The 20,735-nt window shown below is 37.9% G+C and overlaps 1 protein-coding gene across 1 annotated transcript in view; it reads left to right on the plus strand.

Moving 5' to 3' along the window:
* The window catches only part of UBXN7 (UBX domain protein 7), a 60,104-nt gene extending 41,464 nt beyond the window's left edge, over positions 1-18,640 (plus strand). Inside the window, exons 7-11 of the mRNA XM_077884144.1 lie at positions 380-470; positions 1,134-1,261; positions 10,108-10,501; positions 10,624-10,703; positions 12,082-18,640. Coding sequence (XP_077740270.1) covers positions 380-470; positions 1,134-1,261; positions 10,108-10,501; positions 10,624-10,703; positions 12,082-12,243 — 855 coding nt within the window. The 3' untranslated portion in view covers positions 12,244-18,640. The remainder of the gene's footprint in view (positions 1-379; positions 471-1,133; positions 1,262-10,107; positions 10,502-10,623; positions 10,704-12,081) is intronic.
* Positions 18,641-20,735: the final 2,095 nt, after the last annotated feature.

The raw sequence follows: 20,735 nt of genomic DNA on the forward strand, positions 1-20,735 counted from the left end.
CTATCTCTTTGTCTAGCACTGTGCTAGGTACTCAAGCATATGATCTTAATATATTGTGATTTATTAAGATGTATATGGTTGAGAGTCAGGAATGACATAGATGGACAGACAACTTAAACAGGAAGGGTAATACCTCTTTTGTACTGGGAAGGGAGGAAGAACAGATTTCTATGTTTCTGTAAGTTTCCCAAGGGATTCAGGGCAAGAAGTTGAGAGAATTCACACCAGATAATTTTCATATTCTGTTTAATGCAGGAGTGAGATTCTAACATATACCAAAGGTATATTTGGATAATTAGTTGCTATTCGTATATAACAAGGAGATAGTTGACACTTTTTTAAGAAGCTAACCTTTTTTGTAATATCAATGATTTAACAGGTTTATCACGACAGTGAGGAAGGTCAGAGATACATACAGTTTTATAAGTTGGGGGATTTCCCCTATGTCTCCATCTTGGATCCACGGACAGGTAAGATTTATGTCCCTTTATAGTCTTTAACCTCTTATTTATCTTTCAGTTATCTCAATAATCTGTAATATTTCTCTTGGATCCAGTTTCAGAAAAATTTGTAATAATTTAGTTAAAGCGTTTTGTTTGTGCCCTTGAGAAATGTTTAAAAATCTGTGAAGTATGTATTTCGGTCTGTTTCTAGTAACATTAGGAGATGGTAGTATTTTATATTTTTGTACAGTTCTGTCCTTTCAAAGAATAGCTGTTTACCTTTCTTGTCCTTTTATAAAGGATTCCCTTGGGTTTCCTATTATTAAAATGTTAATATTGTTCAATTATACGATATAATCCCACCAGGGAAGCAGAGGGTAGAGCTAGTTTTATTATTATTATTTTATTTAGATACTGCTTTATCTGAATCTCTTCTTAAATGGCAAAAAGTGATATCAGCAGATAAAGTAGCAGATAAAGTAGCCCTGTCATGATACCTAGGAGTCTCTTATGTTGGTTATTATTAATGTATCCCCTAGTTTATGGAAGCTTTATATAACTTATGCTGGTGAAGGATGGAATGTATGTTCCTAGTAAATTTTAATTATGCATATGCCAAAAAGAAATACTTAATGAGAATGTTCAGAAAGAGTATTGATTTTATTATATATCCTGGTTTTTAATTTTTAGGTCAGAAGCTAGTAGAGTGGCACCAGTTAGATGTATCTTCTTTCTTGGATCAAGTGACAGGATTTCTGGGTGAACATGGGCAACTGGATGGACTTTCTAGCAGTCCCCCCAAAAAATGTGCCCGTTCAGTAAGTATGCCTGAGAATGGTGATGGGCAGTTAAGTCTAACTGTATAATAAATGTCTTGTGTAAAATGTTTTGAGCAAAGATACTAATATAAGTTTTGGACAGAGTTTGCAGCTGCACAACATCTTAGACACCCTCCTTGTATTTTGATAATTTGCTACATAAGGGTTCAGTCTTCTCAGTGAAATTACAAGATTCATATTCCCAGTCTTCCTTGCAGTTAGGGTACAGCCAAGTGACCTGAGACTTGGATTTAGAAGTAAACAATGTATGTAGCAGTAGACAGGAGGGACTGCTATGGCAAGCCAGGTGACAGAGTAAGCTACGTCTTCAGGGGCAGCACTGCTAGGACTTTTGGTATCCGAGTCCAAGCAGCAGTGGAAACGCTCTTTTCCGTAGACCACTCTGATGATGGTATAGCTGGGCATTATTACTGGCTATATAGCTCTGGGGCTTGGCTCTCTGGCCCATCTAGAGATATTTCTATAATATGCTATTATGAGGCAGACCTGTTTGATACTTAGAATCAAGATCAGTGGTAAGTAAGAGAGCTTCAAAGATACAGGAATCACACATTGGTTGTAGGTGCTATTTGGATTTGATGGCAGTGACAATAAAAGTTTTAGAGGATATGACTTAAGCAGTCATATCATGCAGTTGTGAAACAGTTCCTTAAGTTATCACTTAGAATAAAGTACCCCCCAGGCACAATATGCTTTGGGTGCTTGCCAAGGAGTGGTATAGAATTCTTATTCCCCTTTAGAGAAGTTTTATTTAGGTAGACAAAGTAGTGCGGAATTAAAACATTGTTTCATCTTTATGAATAAACACAGTATTTTGGGAGGTTTTTGTTTTTTGTTTGCTTTTTTCGTTACTCAGAGAAGTGCTTGCTTATTTATTTATTTATTTATTTATTTATTTTTGAGAAGTTTTACTTATGTAGAACCCTTAAAAAAATTTTTTTTAAAATTTATTAATGAGAGACGGGTCGGGGCAGAGACACAGGCAGAGAGAGAAGCAGGCTCCGTGCACAGAGCCCGACGTGGGACTCTATCCTGGGTCTCCAGGATCAGGCCCTGGGTTGAAGGCAGCGCTAAACCATTGAGCCACCTGGGCCACCCAGAAACCTTTTTAAGGCATAAAAAAACTCAGAGAATTTTTTTTTAAAAAGATTTTATTTATTCATTCATGAAAGACACACAGAGAGAGGCAGAAACATAGGCAGAGGGAGAAGCAGGCTCCGCGCAGGGAGCCCGATGTGGGACTCGATTCCAGGACTCCGGGATCACACCCTGAGCCGAAGGCAGTTGCTCAACCACTGAGCCACCCAGGTGTTCCTTCAGAGAATTTTTGTAATTGCCCTAAGCATTTCTTACCCTTGGTAGTCATGAGGCTGATATTGTCAAAAACCAGAGCCTGAGCTTGTGAGTTTCTGAATTACAATAACATAAATTGAGTTTACAACTTGATTGGGTCTCTCAGAAAAGTAAGGCTTTTAGTGGGGAAAGAGTGGGACCATAACATTGGACAAATACATAGGGGTGATTTGGGTAACTAGTACCTAACTCAGACTCCATTTCTTTTTTTTTTTTTTTTTTTTCTTTTATTTATTTACTTATGATAGTCACACAGAGAGAGAGAGGCAGAGACACAGGCAGAGGGAGAAGCAGGCTCCATGCACCGGGAGCCTGATATGGGATTCGATCCCGGGTCTCCAGGATCGCGCCCTGGGCCAAAGGCAGGCGCCAAACGGCTGCGCCACCCAGGGATCCCATCAGACTCCATTTCTGATACTAAATTCTGTGTTACAAATGTTCGTGAACTGTTTGCAAGAGAAACCCCAACAATAATGACTTAAACAAGGAAGATACCTACTTCTCTCAACAAGAAGTTGAGGCAGGCAATCTAAGACGTGACTCCTGTGGACGTCATCAAGGAACCGGGTTCCTCCTCTTACCCCCACCCCCTCCTCTATCCTTAATATTGGCTTTTGTTCTCATGTTTACAATATAGATGCTGTGCTCCCAGGCATTATATCCAAGCATGGACAAGGAGGAAGGAGATAGTGCCTCTATATAAAAGTAAACAGCCACAGATAAGAGTTCTGCTTATTTTAGCTGGACACATTTCTTGCCCAAATGCAATTGACGTTAAGGCAAAGAAGATTGTGTGATAGGAAACTAGTAGTGTCCATCATAGTGTCATTCTTTAAAATCAACCTTATATGGTACACAATGTTATCAATGGTCAGTCCAAGCCATTGCATGTCATATAGGCACCTCTTTGCTTTTGTGTATGTAATAAGTCAGCCTCAATTTTATTTATTTGTTCATCCATCCATCCATCCATCCATCCATCCATTCGAGAGAGAGAGAGAGAGGTAGAGACACAGGCAGAGGGAGAAGCAGACTCCATGCAGGGAACCTGACGTGGGACTTGATCCTGGGTCTGCAGGATCATGCCCTGGGATGAAGGCGGCGCTAAATCGCTGAGCCACTTGGGCTGCCCAAGTTTATTTTATTTAAAAAAAGTTATAAAAAAAAGTTATAGGGTTCATTTTATTTAAAAAATAAATAAAAAAAAAATGTTATAGGGGGTGCCTGGGTGGCTCAGTTAGTTAAGCGTTCGACCCTTGGTTTCAGCTCAGGTCATGCTCTCAGGATTAAGATTGAGCCCCGCACTGGGTTCCTTGCTCAGCACAGAGTCAGCCTGGGATTCTTTCCCTCTTCTTTTCCTTCCCTCTTTTCTCCGCCTACCCCCCACCCCCCCGCCATGCTCAAGCACATGTTCTCTCTTTGTCCAAAATAAAATAAGATCTTTTAAAATAATTATAGCTTTATTTTAAAATTTACAAGTTGATATGAGCATCTTTTCACATGCTCTTATGCTATCCCTCTTTTGGTAGTGTTTACTCTGATCTCTGGCTCATTTTTTTATTTTCTCTTATTAGGTTGTAAGAATTTCTTAGATGGTAAGCCTTTGTTGGGTATGTGGTTTGAAGATACTTTCTCTCAGTCTGTTGCTTACTTGCTCATTTCTTAATTGTCTTCTGAAGAGCAAATTTTAAAATTTTCATAAAATCCAAATCAAACTGTTTTTTTTTAAGACTTTATTTATTCATGAGAGAGAGAGAGACAAAAGCAGAGACACAGGCAAAGGGCAAAGCAGGCTCCATGCAGGGAGCCCAACATGAGACTCGATCCCAGGTCTCCAGATCACGCCCTGGGCTGAAGGCAGCACTAAACCGCTGAGCCACCCAGGGATTCCCCCAAATCATAAACTTTTATACTTTGTGCTTTTTCTCTCTTATCTAAGAAATCTTAGCCTAACCCAAGATTTTATCCCATATTTTTTGCATTTTAGTTCTTAAGTCAACCATCCATTTTAAATTAATTTTTGTATATGGTGTCAGAATAGGATTGAGTTTGAGTTTTTTGTTTATCTACATATGGCTGTACATTTATCCTAGCACCATTTGTTGTTTTTTTATAGGTTTCTTTTTATTTTTTTGAAAGATTTTACTTACTTGACAGAGAGCACAAGCAGGAGGAGCAGCAGACAAAGAGAAAAATGGGTCCCCCTGCTGAGCAGGGAGCATGATGCAATGGGGCTTGATCCTGGGTTCATGACCTGAGCTGAAGGCTGTCGCCTTAACCTACTGAGCCAGGTGCCCTCCCCAGCACTTTCTGTTAAAAACACATCCTTTTCCCATTGAATTGCCCTTTATACCTTTGTTAACAAATGGAGATGTATATGTGCATTTATGGACTCTTCTTCTTCTTCTTTTTTTTTTTTTTTTAAGATTTTATTTATTATTCATGAGAGACACAGAGAGAGAGAGAGAGAGAGAGAGCGGCAGAGACACAGGCTAAGGGAGAAGCAGGCTCCACGCAGGGAGCCTGATGTGGGACTCGATCCTGGGACCCCAGGATCAGGCTGTGGGCTGAAGGCGGCGCTAAACCACTGAGCCACCCGGGCTGCCCATAAATTATTTATTCATGAGAGACACAGAGAGAGGCAGAGGGGAGAAGCAGGCTCCATGCAGGGAACTCGATGTGGGATTTGATCCCGGGACTCCAGGATAACGTCCTGGGCTGAAGGCAGATGCCCAACTGCTGAGCCACCCATGCATCCCTGGGCTCTTTTCAATTGATACATCTTTCTTTACACAAATATTTTTGTCTTGATTGCTGTAGCTTTATAAGTCTTGAAATTGCATGGTGTAAATTCAACTTTATAGTTATTTGGTTATTTCAGGCCTTTTATGTTTCCACATATGAGTTTTGCTTTGTTTTTTTAATTAAAAAATTTTTTAAAAAGATTTATATAGGGGATCCCTGGGTGGCTCAGCGGTTTAGCGCCTGCCTTTGGCCCAGGGCGCGATCCTGGAGTCCGGGGATCGAGTCCCACGTCGGGCTCCCGGCATAGAGCCTGCCTCTCCCTCTGCCTGTGTCTCTGCCTCTCTCTCTCTCTCTCTCTCTCATAAGTAAATACAATCTTTTTCTAAAAGAAAAGATTTATTTATTTATTCAGGGGAGACACAGCAGCAGAGACACAGGCAGAGGGAGAAGCAGGCTCCAAGCGGGGAACCCGATGGGGGACTCGATCCTGGATCCCAGGATCCAGGACCTGAGCGGAAGGTGGTGGCTCAACAGTTGAGCATCCTGCCTTCAGCTCGGGACATGATCTGGGACAGAGTCCCACATTGGGCTCTCTGTGAGGAGCGTGCGTCTCCCTCTGCCTATGTCTCTTCCTCTCTCTGTGTATCTCATGAATAAATAAATAAAATCTTAAATTTTTTTTAACATGGGAGGGATCTATGACAGAGAGATCCACATGAGCTTGCTTGCTTATTTAGTTAGTTCTTTTAGTAAACTATACATCTAATGTGGGGCTTAAACTCACAACCCTGAGGTTTCCAATCTCTATGCCTTTTTCTCAGGTAAGACCTCCAGTACAAAGTTACATAGAAGTAGTGAGATTAGACCTCCTTTTTTTTTTTTTTAATTTTTTAAATTTTATTTATTTATGATAAACACACAGTGAGAGAGAGGCAGAGACATAGGCAGAGGGAGAAGTAGGCTCCATGCACTGGGAGCCTGATGTGGGATTCGATCCTGGGTCTTCAGGATCGCGCCCTGGGCCAAAGGCAGGCGCCAAACCGCTGCGCCACCCGGGGATCCCAGATTAGACCTCCTTAATTTGCTTCTGGTGTTGGGGTGAAAGTCTTCACTCATTCACCATTAACTTTGATGTTAGCTTTATTTTTCTTATAGATACAGTTTATCAGGTCGAGGGAAGTTTCCTTCTATTCCTAGTTTGCTGAGTTTTTATCATGAGGGAATTTTGTCAAAAGTTTTTTACGTCTGTTTAGATGAACATTGGTTTTTTTTTTTTTTATCGAATTCTATTGGTTGGCATCTATCTATCTAACTATCTATCTGAGAGAGAGAGAGCATGAGCAGGGGCATTGGGAAAGGGAGAAGCAGACTCCCTGCCAAGCAGGGAGCCTGACATGGGGCTTGATTCCAGGACCCCAGGATCATGACCTGAGCGGAAGGTGAATGCTTTAACCAACTGAGTCACCCAGGTGCCCCTATTGATTGGCGTTTTAATCTTAAACCAACCTTGCATTCCTAGGCTAAAAAAGTTAGGCTTAAAAACCCAGGCTACTTGGTTCCTGATGGATTGCTCTTTTATATATTGTTGGATTTCATTTGCCAAAATTCTGTCAAGGATTCTTGGGCCTATATTCATGAGGGATATTGGTTTGTAGTTTCTTTGTCTTTTGTCTTCCTTGTAATGTGTTTGTCTGGTTTTGGTATTAGGGTAATGCTGGCTTCATAATGAATTGGGAAGTATTTCCTTTGCTTCTGTTTTCAGGAAGAGTTTGTGTAAAATTGATACTTTTTCTTCCTTAATGTTACATGACATTTACCAGTGAAGCCATCTGGACCTAGAGCTTTTTTTGCGGGAAGTTTTTAAACTATAGATTCAATTTAATTAATAGATTAGGAATTATGTATTTCTTTTTTTAGTAATAGAAAGTTTGATTACTACATAAAGTTAATAGGATATAATAATTTGCTATAAAAATTTACATCTTTATTTCATGGAAATAAATTTTTATGACAGTGATAATACATATTTCAATATTTTATTTTCTTCAGAAATGGTCACTAGGTTTGACATTCTTGTGACATTGAAGGTCTTTAGCAGATTAAAGTATTATTTAAAATTTTAAAGCAATCTCAAAATTAGAGAAAAATGCAATTATGGCACAAAGCAGTTCTGAGCCATTTAAGATTAAATTATCCATTTCTTCTCTGTTTTTTTTTAAAGATTTATTTATTTGAGATAAAGCACTAGAGTGTGCGAGTGGGAGGGGCAGAGGGAGAGGAAGAGAGAGTCTCAAGCAGACTGTGCTGAGTGCAGAGCCACGAGGGATATATCCCATGACCCTGAGATCACCACCCGAGCTGAAACCAAGAGTTGGATACTCAACTGACTCTACCACCCAGGCACTCCCACTTATGCTTTAATGAGCTTTAGTAGGTTTTGTCTTTGTAGGGATTTATCCATTTTACCTTAGGGGTTGACTATATTTACAAGTTGTTCATTATTATTTCCTTGTTATTTCTTTAATGACTATAGTATTTGTAGCAGTCATTATTAATCCTTAATAATACTATTAATCCTGTTATTGATAATTTGTAGATTCTTTTTTTCCTGACAGTCTGGCTAGAGGCTTATCAGTTTTATTGATTTTAAACAACTAGCTTTACGTTTTAATGATTTCTCTTCTGTTTTCTAGGTCATTGATTTCTGTCTTTTCTCTTTTTCCTTCTGTGTAGTTTGGGTTTGACTTAATTTTCTTTTTCTGTGTGGGTGCTTTTTTAAGATGGAATCTTAGTCATTAATTTCAGACTTTTCTGTTATATCTGTGAGTTCTATAATTTCTCTGTAAGTGCTTCTTTAACTCCATAACACAATTTTTTTTTTCTAGCTACAAGAGAAACTAATAAATGGAATTTTTTGGCTGGACATATTTTCTTTTATAGACATCATTAGGATTCTATAAAAAATCAGAAGAGAATGGATATTGGATAGGAAGTTAGTAGTGTCACCATGGAGACAGTCTTTAAAATCAAGCTACATGGGCAGCCCCGGTGGCTTAGTGATTTAGCGCCACCTGAAGCCCAGGGTGTGATCCTGGAGACCCGGGATCGAGTCCCATGTCAGGCTCCCAGCATGGAGCCTGCTTCTCCCTCTGCCTGTGTCTCTGCCCCTCTCTCCCTGTGTTTCTCATGAATAAATAAATAAATAAATCTTAAAAAAAAATAATAAAATCAAGCTACATGCTGTGCATTGTCATTGTAAACCTACAATCCACCTAAAAGCCATTGAAGGTCATGTGGGCATTTTACTTGCCCTTTTTTGTTAGTAGATTAGTCTTAAATTTATTTAACATTTTTCCTTTAATTTTTTTACTATATGATTAGCAGATAGTAAAAGCCAAAATGAGGTTCTTTTAGTTTTTTGTTAGCAACACATACATTTTTTACCTTTTTATTGTGGAAAATTTTCAGCATGTTCAAAAGTAGAAGGAACCTGGGACACCTGGGTAGCTTAGTCGGTTAAGTGTCTGCCTTTGGCTCAGGTCGTGATCTCAGAGTCCTCGGATCAAGCCCCCATCAGGCTTCTTGCTCAGCTGGGAGTTGACTTCTCTCTCTCCCTTTGTCCCTCCATATCCCCTGCTCGCTTTCTTTCTTACTAATTCTCTCTCTCAAATAAATAAAATCTTTTTTAAAAAACCCAGAAAACAAAAGTGGAAGGAATTAATTGAGCATCTATGTATCCGTTAGCCAATTGCAGTAATCATTGTACATGACCAGTCTTGTTTCATTTATACCCCATTGTAGTCACATTATTTTGAAATGAATCTCAGAATTCATCTTTTCATTCATTAATACTTTGGCATGTATATTTAAAAGATAAAGACTCTTACTTTTTTAAAACACAATCATAATACCAGTAACACACCCTTTAAGAAATTAACAGCAATTCTTTAATATCATGAGATGTCTAGTGTTCAACTTTTGGTTTCCTTACAAAAAAATTTTTTTAAATAATTTGAGTTAGGGTCTAAATAAGTTCCACTGAAATAACCGATATTTTGTGATTCAGTCAGTTTAGTGATATTTGTGACAGAACTTTACATAGGGGACAACTGTTGAAATTTGCATTTCTCATGATCACAATGAAACCCTTCATTGTAATTAAGCTTGGGAAAACATAGCTGTCATTTTTTCATATTCTATATGCTGTTTTGTTTTGATTTGAATGTTAGATTTTTTTGCAAAATGATGATTACTGAATTTATTGATATCCTTCTCTGTCGGAGCGTTGCTATGTGAAGAACATAGTGATAAGCAAGGTAGACATCCTTTCCCATGTGGAGTCATTTTAAAAACTAATGTTTTCGCTGTATATTTAAAGCCTGCTTATATTTTTCTGGGCTGAGAATAAACTATTTTCTTGATTCTATTCATTTTGACAAAGAAAACCTGTGTTTGCAACACCATTATGCCAGGTGGTATAATTATTAATATATAATTAAAAACCAGGTGGTTTTTATTTTTGTTTTTAAAATATACATTCCATCTTGGCTGTGTAAGACAAAGTTGTAGCACTCAAATAGCTTAAAATTTAGGAAAGAGATATACTCAGCAGAAAAGAATATTGGCAACCTGGTTCTGTTTCTTATTTCCTATTTGACTTTATCTGTTTTTTTGGTTTAACTGTTTTCTTTTTCTTTTTACCCATGTTTTATGACTGCATCTCGCAGGAGAGCCTTATAGATGCAAGTGAAGACAGCCAGCTAGAAGCTGCCATCAGAGCCTCCTTGCAAGAGACACACTTTGATTCAACACAGACAAAACAGGATAGCCGCTCAGATGAAGAATCTGAATCTGAACTTTTTTCTGGCAGTGAGGAGTTCATATCCGTTTGTGGCTCTGATGAAGAAGAGGAGATAGAAAATCTTGCCAAGTCCAGAAAATCTCCCCACAAAGATCTGGGGCATAGAAAAGAGGAGAATAGAAGGCCACTGACTGAGCCCCCAGCCAGAACTGAGCCTGGAACAGCCACAAACCACCAAGGATTGCCACCTGTGGATTCAGAAATATTAGAGATGTCACCTGAAAAATCAGATGGAATAGTGGAGGGCATAGATGTAAATGGTGAGTTACATTCTAGACCTGCTTTATTTAAAACTTGAATGTTGCTGAAGGGGTTGATTTGTTTAGTCTTCTGTCTTAAGCTCTTACTATCTTTTTTTTTTTTTTTTAAACCTTTCCTTTAGGACCAAAAGCACAACTGATGTTGCGGTATCCAGATGGGAAAAGGGAACAGATCACTCTTCCAGAGCAAGCTAAACTGCTGGTAAGTATATTTAATTGACAGTGTTTACTCGAAGCATAGAAACTTACTTAATTGGCATAATTGGCTTTATGATTCTTTGATGTAGATGGTAGGTATTCAGTTTGGCCTCTAACTAGAAGATTGTGGTGAATCTTCATTCGGGTAACTTTATTTCCTTCTCAGATTATCTTATGCAAGTCACACAGGGTTTGTCCAGTCAAGGATTTTCTATCCTATGGCTGCATGGGATGGAAACCCAACTGAAATTATTACTTGGGAAAGGGGAGCAGGATTGTTTGAAGATTATAGTGGGGCTCCTGGGTATCCTAGTAGCTGAAACTGCAAACTGGTTAAGAACCAAGATTGTTTTCCTGTGTATTTTTCTCATGGGATCTGTTTTGTTTCCCTTTTCCAATTTTCTGCTTCACATCATTCTTCTCTCTACATATTGGTGGTTTTTGTTTACCTCTAAACTTACACATGGTTTATCGAAGTGATGCTGAGGGCATCAGCCTTTACGTCTAAAGTCCACAGCTGATGGGCCTTCCCTCTGTTTCTAATTCCTAGAAAAGAGAATGGGTCTAATTAGCTTAGCTTAGCCTATGAGTGAATCCCCCTTGGGTCAGGCCACTTGCTGTGGCTGGAGATAATTAATATGATTCTTCAAGACTGTATGACTGAAGTACAAGAAGGTTCTGGTCGCTGGTGCTGATACCCAGAACTGTCTCCCTGGTCTAGTATTTGGAAGGGAATGGGAGAGAGATAGTAGATACAGCAGGTTTGTTTGTTTGTTTATTTTTTAAAAGATCTTATTTATTTATTCATGAGAGACACACAGAGAGGCAGAGACACAGGCAGAGGGAGAAGCAGGCTCCATGCAGGGAGCCTGACGTGGGACTCGATCCCAGGTCTCCAGGATCAGGCCCTGGGCTGAAGGCAGACGCTAAACCGCTGAGCCACCCGGGGATCCCAATACAGCAAGTTTAGATCACTTTTTTGAGAAGTTTGGTTTTGAAGCTAGAGAGAGAGAATGGGCAATAATCAGAGGGGAAAAAAATGATTGAAGGAGCAGCTGAGCATGTTTAAGTTTGATGGGAAGCATCTATAGAGAGTGAGATGTTGAAGATGTGTGTCAAAGGGGTATTGTAGTGGGATGGTTTCTGAAAAGGCAAGAAGGAATTCAGTGTACAGGTGGCAGAGATGTCTGTAGGTGGACTGAAGAACATATATCCAAAGAGTTATATTGGCCCTTTCACGAGGGTAAGCTTTGGTTATGTGAAGAGTAATTTGAAGTTCATATCTTATCTGATATAAAAATGAATATAAGATATTTAATTCTTTAAATATTCCTTCTTTTTATTTCCATCTAACAGCTTTGTCTTTCTCTTATTTTTCATAGGCTTTGGTGAAGCACGTCCAGTCTAAAGGATATCCAAATGAACGTTTTGAACTTCTCACCAACTTCCCTCGAAGGAAACTCTCTCATCTGGACTATGACATTACATTACAGGAGGCAGGCCTTTGTCCTCAAGAGACTGTCTTTGTACAGGAAAGAAATTAACATCATGGCCTGACCTCTCTCAGCTTACCCCTTTTTCCCCTTTTCCTGTGAGATACCATGTCACTAAGTATGCATTTTGGCTCATAGGACCATAGAGCCAAAGTTGGGCAAGCAAGTCACCTGCCTTCTCTTTTATTTCTTGCTTTCTTCTATATTCAGTCTGTTTACCCCCTCCCTCCACCTTTTCACTCCTCTTCTATTTTCTTCTTTTTCCTACTATTCTTTCTTTCTTACCTAATCTGGTGACCAAATGGAAGTATAAGGATTAGACCTCCTAGTACTGGCAGCAGGAAATGTGTGTTCCAATAAGTGGTCTCTTGCACGGCACTTTTTTGGGATCAAATGATAATGTTACTCCTCAGACTCCTTGGGTAAAGGAATGGCTACATTCAGAATAAGAACAACCTTCCATTTTTGTAAGCCCCATTTTTGGTAGGGAAATGAAACTCTATATAACACGTTTTGTTTGTTGTTCATGTAAGAAATATCATGTGACAAAATATCCAGGCTTTTGTTTTCATGGAAAAAGCATCCCTTATAATTATTGCTCATCATATTTAAAATTTTTTCAATGGATTCCCATGTTCCCAGCTAGAATTATTTCCATGGTGTGTGTTATTGGCAGAACGAGTGTTAAATGTAGTAGGGTGAGTAGCATGGGTGGCTTTCAATATCCTAGCCTGAAACAGCTTTCTTCATTATTACTTTATAAACTGTATTGATCCTGCTAGTCCTGAAATGGACATTTGGTGAGGCTATTATGGTGAGTAAGATAGGAAGGTGCTTGCTGTTTTTGCCAGTACAGCATATTAGTTCCTTTGGCCCTTCCATTGTATGGGTCTGCACGTGATCTATGGGAAGGCAGCTGTTCAATAATCATGCAGTACAACGGCTTGTAGTTGTAACCACTGTGGTTATTGATTGTCCTATGTGCTTTAAGGCATACTTATGTATGTCCTGGGGGGAAAAAGAATACGCGGCTGAGAGTTGCTAACCATGTTCCTACGGTTAGAATGATTCATTTTTTTACCCCTGGTTGGAATAGTTTCTAAAAGGCTCTGGTGACTGAATGAGTTTATTAATTCCTCTACTGTTTTCTTGCAAAAGGTGTCAAAACTGAAAGCCTCTGTAAGGGGAAGACCTTTAAATTCAGTTTATAAGGGGAAGACCTTTAAATTCAATTTATAAGACATTTAGTAAGGGAGGTGGAGAAGATTATTGGCAATCTTCAGATGTTGTGGGGTTTTTCTGTCAACAAAAGCCACATTCAAAATATAGTTGGTGAAAGCTTTTTTTCAGTATTATTTAGAAGAGACCATCGTGAATCTATGTAATACTGTTTGACTTACCACCTTCACTGTATGCTCAATTCTTATTTTGAGCTTTAAATAGAGTCCTCTGAAGGGGTAGTAACTATTCTGGTGGCAAAATCAGGACTTTAACCTTGTTATATAGAATGGGCCTATTTTGTCAATTGGGAATTTGGATCAATTGATTCTTCTGCTTGAGGAACATAAATTGTGATTGCTCAGAGACCTTAGGTTCCCATGTACTTTAAGATTGCTTTCTTGGCAACGGGGGGATTAAAAAAAAAGATGCTTACGTGTTGCTAGTACACAATTAGAGAATATGGTTTCTAATGGTTGGATTTAGAGGGACCCTTCCTAAAGAATGAGTTGTGTATCTCCTCAAGGAAATCATGGAAAATTCTGTTTATTCTTCAGTGAGTCCTTTTGAATTAATGTTCTTACATTTTTTTCTAAGTCTGTGTAAGTGCTTATGTATAAGTATATAATTGTATAAATATTTATAAATATATTTATATAATTACAATTTCATTTATACCTTGAGTCAAAGTTCTCTCTTTAGATTGGTGACTGAGTGATACCATTTTGGTGTTTTTTCATAGGCTCTCGAGGCTAACTAGCAGCTTCTGATTTATTGAGGAAACATGGTTTTCATGTTAATTCCTCAGTTGTATCTCTGAACTTGGATAATACATTTGCTATCTGAGGAATAAAGCTATATACTAGCAAAGATGCAGTAGAGGTTTAAAAACTGTTGGTAGTAGACAAGGTCAGAAATCTTAAAATTCAGGAAGGCACAGGGTAAGAACTGAGGGTATGCCCAGCTTTGGTGCTATGATGGCACCCATCTCCACTCTCAGCAGAGTCACAGCTAAAGCCCAAATCTGTCAGAAATGTGAAGTCAAGAATTTTCCCTGTGGGACTCTTTCATTCTTTTACCTACTAAGTTCTCTTTATAAAACATATCCCAAGAACCTGAGGCATGTTCATTAATGATAGGATGTAGTTCTACTTTTTTGATGAGGTCAGCCGTGGCATATCCATTTATGAGAAACCAAAGTGACTTTTTCAACTTGGATTACAGTGAGATGCCCGAGTATATATAAAATGATTTAAGTAAGCATATCAGAGACACAGATCATGAGATATTGATCCAACTTAGATACAACTGGTGTTTAGAGTACAAGATGTAAGGGATTTTATTTTATTTTGAGGCAGAAATGTAATTATCCTGGGCTTGATGCAGAGGCCTATGGGGGAAGGGTTATAGATTCTATGGGAAGAGTAAGGACTATTGCTTCGCTCATTAACAAATTCACTAAGTAGTAAGCTTCCTCCAGTTTGTCTTATTTCCTCTGTAAATTCCTTTGCTCTGTGGAGGAGAGATTTTATTGAATAGATAAAATGAGACTAGTAAGATTAGTTAAAAATAGTCATTCTTTGTAGGTATTGGAAACAGCTTGAAAGAAAACGTGGAGAGGAAAAGAATGAGATAGACTTTAAGAGTGACAAATACAGGGAGATGGAATGAAAACTAGTGGGGAAAAAGACAGGAAACATCTTTTGAATTTGATTTAGAAAGCAATCAGAGAAGAGGACAGCCAAACGTGGGAAGAATGGGGAACTAATTTTGAGTAACTAGCATGTGTTAGGTATTTTCTGTGTGTTTTTTCCCTTAATCTTCCTAAGAACTCTGCAAAGTACATATTCTCACCATTTTATAGATAGGATGAAATTGAAGTTTGGAGAACTTTCTCAGGATGTCACAGCTAGTAATTGGCAAAATGAAAATTGACATCCAGAGTCCATTCTTCACTCTCTTGCTGTTGTCCCCTACAACAGAGGAATCAGTTTACGTAAAAGGCTATCTTCCTGTTGTTTGAATCTGTAAATTAACATTTGGTTTTGTTTCCTTAAAGCTTGTGGGATTTGCACTATGCCTATAAATTCTTATTTACACCACTGTTTTGAGGGACTGATTATTGCTTTTTTAAAAAAAAAATGATGCACTGATGAAAACGTGAAAGGAAAATATGTGGCATTATTTGCCAAGAATAAATGGAGAGGATAAAAAAAATAATTTTATCTTTTTTTTAACCTTTTTGGAGAAAAGATATAATTTTCTTTGTCCCATCCATACCAGATTATTGAACTCTCTATGTGTATGTTTTTAAATCTGTAACATTCTACTTCCTTGACTTTAGAAGTCAATAAGTATTTATTGAGTCCTAGTTCCACCTTTTGTAACTACTAGACTTAGGACATGACTTTTATCAGTAAGGTACACCCAACACCCAAACAGAAAAGGATTATTGATCCTACAATTAAAGATTTTAGCTAGCGAGGATCTCAGTTGGACACTTATGGAAATACCTGAGGGAGCCACTGGCAACTGAAAGTGAAGGAATGATTTAATTTCTCTACCCCCCTACAAATTGAATGTATGTATAAAGAAGCACTATATGTGGGCATAAGTGCACTTGGGTGACAGTCCTGCTACTAATAGAGAATTGGACTAGATCAATAGTTCTCTGTCTTCTCAAGTAAAAGGACTATTAAAATCTGGCAGGAGTGGGGAATTGTGGGGTTAAGTATTAATAACTAAGTCCATAGATAAAGAAAATGTAAATGTGCATATGGAATTGCAGACCCTTTGCAAAAACTCTAGGAACCCACAGATTGTAAACCACCGATTAGAGTATCTTTGAAGTCCTTTCCACTCTAAAATTTTATGCTTCTAGTTTCTCTTCTCTTTATTATCCCTGGGCTAATTAAAAGTTTACTTGTTAATCAATTCCTCTGCTTTTTTTCTGTGTCCAGGTTTCATTTGCCCAATAACTTTATGTAACCTCACTGTGATGACTGAAATCTCCAAAAAAGAAGAGTATCATAGTTCTAAATCTAGTAATCTATCTATCTTTCTTTCTTTTTTTTTTTTTTGTTTTAAGGTTTTATTTATTTATTCATCAGGGACAGAGAGAGAGAGAGAGAGAGAGAGGCAGAGACACAGCCAGAGGGAGAAGCAGGCTCCATGCAGAGAGCCTGATGTGGGATTCGATCCCAGGACTCCAGGATCACACCCTGGGCTGAAGGCGGCGCTAAATCGCTGAGCCACCCGGACTGCCCTAGTAATGATCTTTTAAACACAATTCATTAATTTAAAAAACTTCATGCTGTGTTTCTAATCGGTATTAAGTATGACTAAAATGTAATTAATGAGCTAAATATTTCACTGACAACAGAGTTAAATTTTATTTTACCTGTGTGCTTAACAAAGCACTGTACTTGCTGAGCAATTGTTGATTTGTATAAGTTGCAGAATTTATACTTGGTTTTGGCAGAAACAACTTTTTCAAGATTTGGTGAGGTTGACTTTTAAAAATACTTCCTATCTCACAGAATGTATCTCCATTATGCCATTCATATTGTCTTTCTTTGGCTCTCTTTCACTTAGCTACTCAATAGTAAATCATAGGATGCAGGTTGATGAATAAGTGATGACTTGTGTAAAACTAAATGAGAGTCGGGAGAACCAACCCTGCTGATGAATGTGGCAGTTTTCCAATATTACAAGCCTTGATGAAAAGCCTACTTAAAGACAGCTGTGTCCTATGAATATTCAACTTCATTGATTTGCCTTGCGTAGCATATCAACTTGCCTTGAAACTTAGTATTGCATTGTACACGGTTTAGTGGCAAAAATGTTCTTCTGTGCAGAGAATAACCAACCGAATACCAAGGCACTATCTTGATTTCTCCTGTTCTATAGAAATTTAGTATTTCGGTGACAGTGATTTTGGTCTTTGACTCACCTATGTGTCAACACTGCTGGATGGCTTAGAATCAGGAATATTTTTTTTTATAGAGATTATGATGACCTTGATTGTTTTCCCATGAAGTGAACTTGTAATTAAATTATTGGATGTGATGATGAGACCGTTAATGAGAAAATCTTTTCATCTTACTTTCTCTTTTACTTTGCCATTTTCTATTCTCGTCTTTTTAGACATTCTTTCACTGAAAACTAGGTATGATTTTTAATGAAATTAGCTGTGTTTTTAAAATTCCATTTCTATGTTTGAGTATGTAACATTTTAAATTATTTTCATAATTTAATGCATAAGGGAACAATTTGAAGCAAATGTTTTTATAGCTCATTTTCTCTGTCTACCTAAAAATTCTCTTGTTCCAAATACAGAATGGCTAACACCAGGAGACACCTTCCCCTTCTTTGGCCTACGGAATGCTGTTGTACTGCTTAGAATCTCAGTCATTGTCACAAACACGATAATTTTTGGTTCATGCCATTCTTTGCCATACGATCTCCTACTAGAGTTGAGCAATCCAATATGAACTACTTCAATAAAATGAGTTAGCATTTCTGAAAAGTATTTTCAAGAGATGGCCAGATTTACTTGTAGGATTAGAGATACAAATATCAGTAATAGTTTTTTGCCCAAGAACAATCCCACATTAATCTCTAAATATGGGAAGTTGCTTTGTTGTACTTAATTCTGTGGCAACAAACTTTTGTTGTTGCTTATTTCCTGTACAGAAATCAAAATGCCCTGAGATTTTATATCCCTTACAGGGTCACTTAAGTTTTCAAATAGGAAGAATAGTCCAGCTACACTGGACTGAACATAAGGAAATTTTATATGTATCAAAACGAGTTATTTATCTAACTGGGCTACCATGAATCATTGATTTATAAGGTGTAAATAAAATGGGAGCATTTCAAATCATTGGATACATTCTGACCTGGAATTATTCTCCTTTTCTTAAAATCTTTTTTATTTGCTTCTTTCATAGACTCAGTATGAGCATCTTAATTAAGAAGGGAGAGAGTCTTGATCTGGAGCTATTCCCTGCCCTTCTGTTTTTTTTTTTCTTTTCTTCTTTTGTCAAGCTTGCTGGCTCTAGAAGAGTACATGTTATTTCAAATTAATGACATTGGAATGCTGATGCTCAGTTGAGTATCTTAATGTTTTCAACAAAATGGTTTGATAGTATGTTTTTCTCAGATTTCTGTGTTCTTAATAATGGAAAAATATCAATTAATTAAATGGTGTGATTCGAAATATAAATAAGTTTTTTTCCCTAATCATATGTTCTTAACTTTTTGATGATTTATTTCCCTCTCAGCTAAACCTCAGTGAAGTTACCATTGCCACCAGAAAGTCCCCTTTTACTTGCTAATTAATTAGAATGAAAGTAGTATGTAACCCCCACTTTTTAGTTACTGAGTGTAGCAGGCTTGTACCAGGGGCTGTTTATCTTACCCATTTGGGGACTTGGGCCTTGTTACTTTCTTATGTTTGTCCCTTCAGTTTTGGAAAGGCTATTTAAAACTCTTGGTGGGAAACAGACAGTAAAGCTATGATATAATCCTCTAGTCTTAGATATAGAGAAATGAGTACCAGTTGATCCAGTTGATGCTAACATGATACTTAGACTTCTGAGGGGCTTTCATCCAAGCTTTGGCATGAATCTGTTAGATACAGTTTTTTCACTCCTTTAAAAATCTTTTTTAGAACAGTTTTCCTTTTGATTGTTAACAACTTCTAAGCATCTGGTGTTTCTCTCTTTTTTTAACCCTTTAATTAAAGTCCTTGTTTGAGTAGATTCTGATTGTTCCATGGATACTCTCAGGAGTGTTTGTAGGCTCTGTGCATGCTTTGTATGAGTTCAGTTTAAATAATGCGTTTTGAATCATCTGGGATGTCCCAATTCCGGCATGTCCTCACTAGTTGTGTTTTTTAAACGTTTTTCATGTCATTTTCCAAACTTCACTTTCCATCTTACTCAGAGAGGTTAATCAAGGAATGAAATTTGTTTGGGGAATAGGGAAGGGGGTGGGGTGGGGACTCGAGTGACGTCAGCTTGGGGTATTTGCTTTAAAGTGTTTCTCAAGCAGTTCCTAACAGTATTTAGAGATTCCCTGGGAATCCTTATTCTGGACTAAGTGGCAGTCTTAGTGAGATTTGCATTTTTAATGCAGGACAGGCTCTAAATTTAATTTGTAGTGTAACTTTGTTACTGAATCCAAGAAGATAATGGACAGAGACAGCGCTCCTACTGTAGTGTTTCTGGCAAGTGCTCCCTAAAATGCACATACAGTTCTCAGTTTTCTGGGCTTTTAATCCCATGGTGCTAGGAGATATTTGTTTCTGCAGCTCTTCTGCAAAGTGGGAAGAAGGGTTTGGGACCAGTGAGCAAGGATCATCCACTAAATTTTTTTTGTTCACAACACACTAGAGACCCTCCTGTACATCTAGTTGGTGAAAATTAAGGTGCTAGGGAAAGCCTTAAATGTGAGGACCGGAGGCAGTGGAAAATGTATACTTGGAGGAAGAGAAAAACATGCCATTAGATAAAGCAGAGCTGTACTGCTGGCTAAGACTCAATGGAACTTCCACTTGCTCTAAAACCAGGGAGATCTTAGATAACTGGGTGTGGTATATCTATAGATACACATACTCTACAGGTAAATAATTTCTAAAAGGAGGGTTTTTCAGTTGGTGATCCTCTGGTTTTGGCTGTACCAAATTGTGAATATATTTGCTGTGTTGTACCCAGTTGCTTTATATTGGTACTGCAACTTGAAGGGGGGGTGGGGAGGGGCACTCGGGGTGGGGGAGGGAGGGGAGTGGGATAAATCTTTTGAAGACATCAGCTCACTGTGCTGAGAGAGGGACCAAACTCAAGGAAACCTCTGATCTATAAATTCAACTGCTGCATTTTTTTATAAATACATGTAAATGTCCTGTTGTAATATTTGATCTTGGAAATAAAATCAAAAACTTTTCAGTATTAGTTTTTTTGGAATTGTTTTTGTGAGATAAGACTCCCTTAATATTATTTTAATTAATATAATTCAGGCTTCAAAAGCTTACCCTCCTAATGTTTAGGACACAAGCATTTATTGACATAAGTTAATTCATAGTCGCATCATCAAGGATGACGTTTGCTCGCTTCTCTGCTACTAGTAGTATGTTGAACATTGATGGTAATGCTCCATGAATGTTGGGCATATTGTCAGGAAATCGTTGGGTAAGCTTTTTAGGAAAGTAGGATTCTGTAACTCACATTCGGACAATTCCAGCATGTAATCTTTCAGACCAGGAATAATGACTAAGGATTCAAAACAAGTGAAGGAAAAAAGGAATTACTAAATTAATGGGA

The sequence above is a fragment of the Canis aureus genome, chromosome 35 (assembly GCF_053574225.1).
Source record: "Canis aureus isolate CA01 chromosome 35, VMU_Caureus_v.1.0, whole genome shotgun sequence".
NCBI classification, from domain to species: domain Eukaryota; kingdom Metazoa; phylum Chordata; class Mammalia; order Carnivora; family Canidae; genus Canis; species Canis aureus.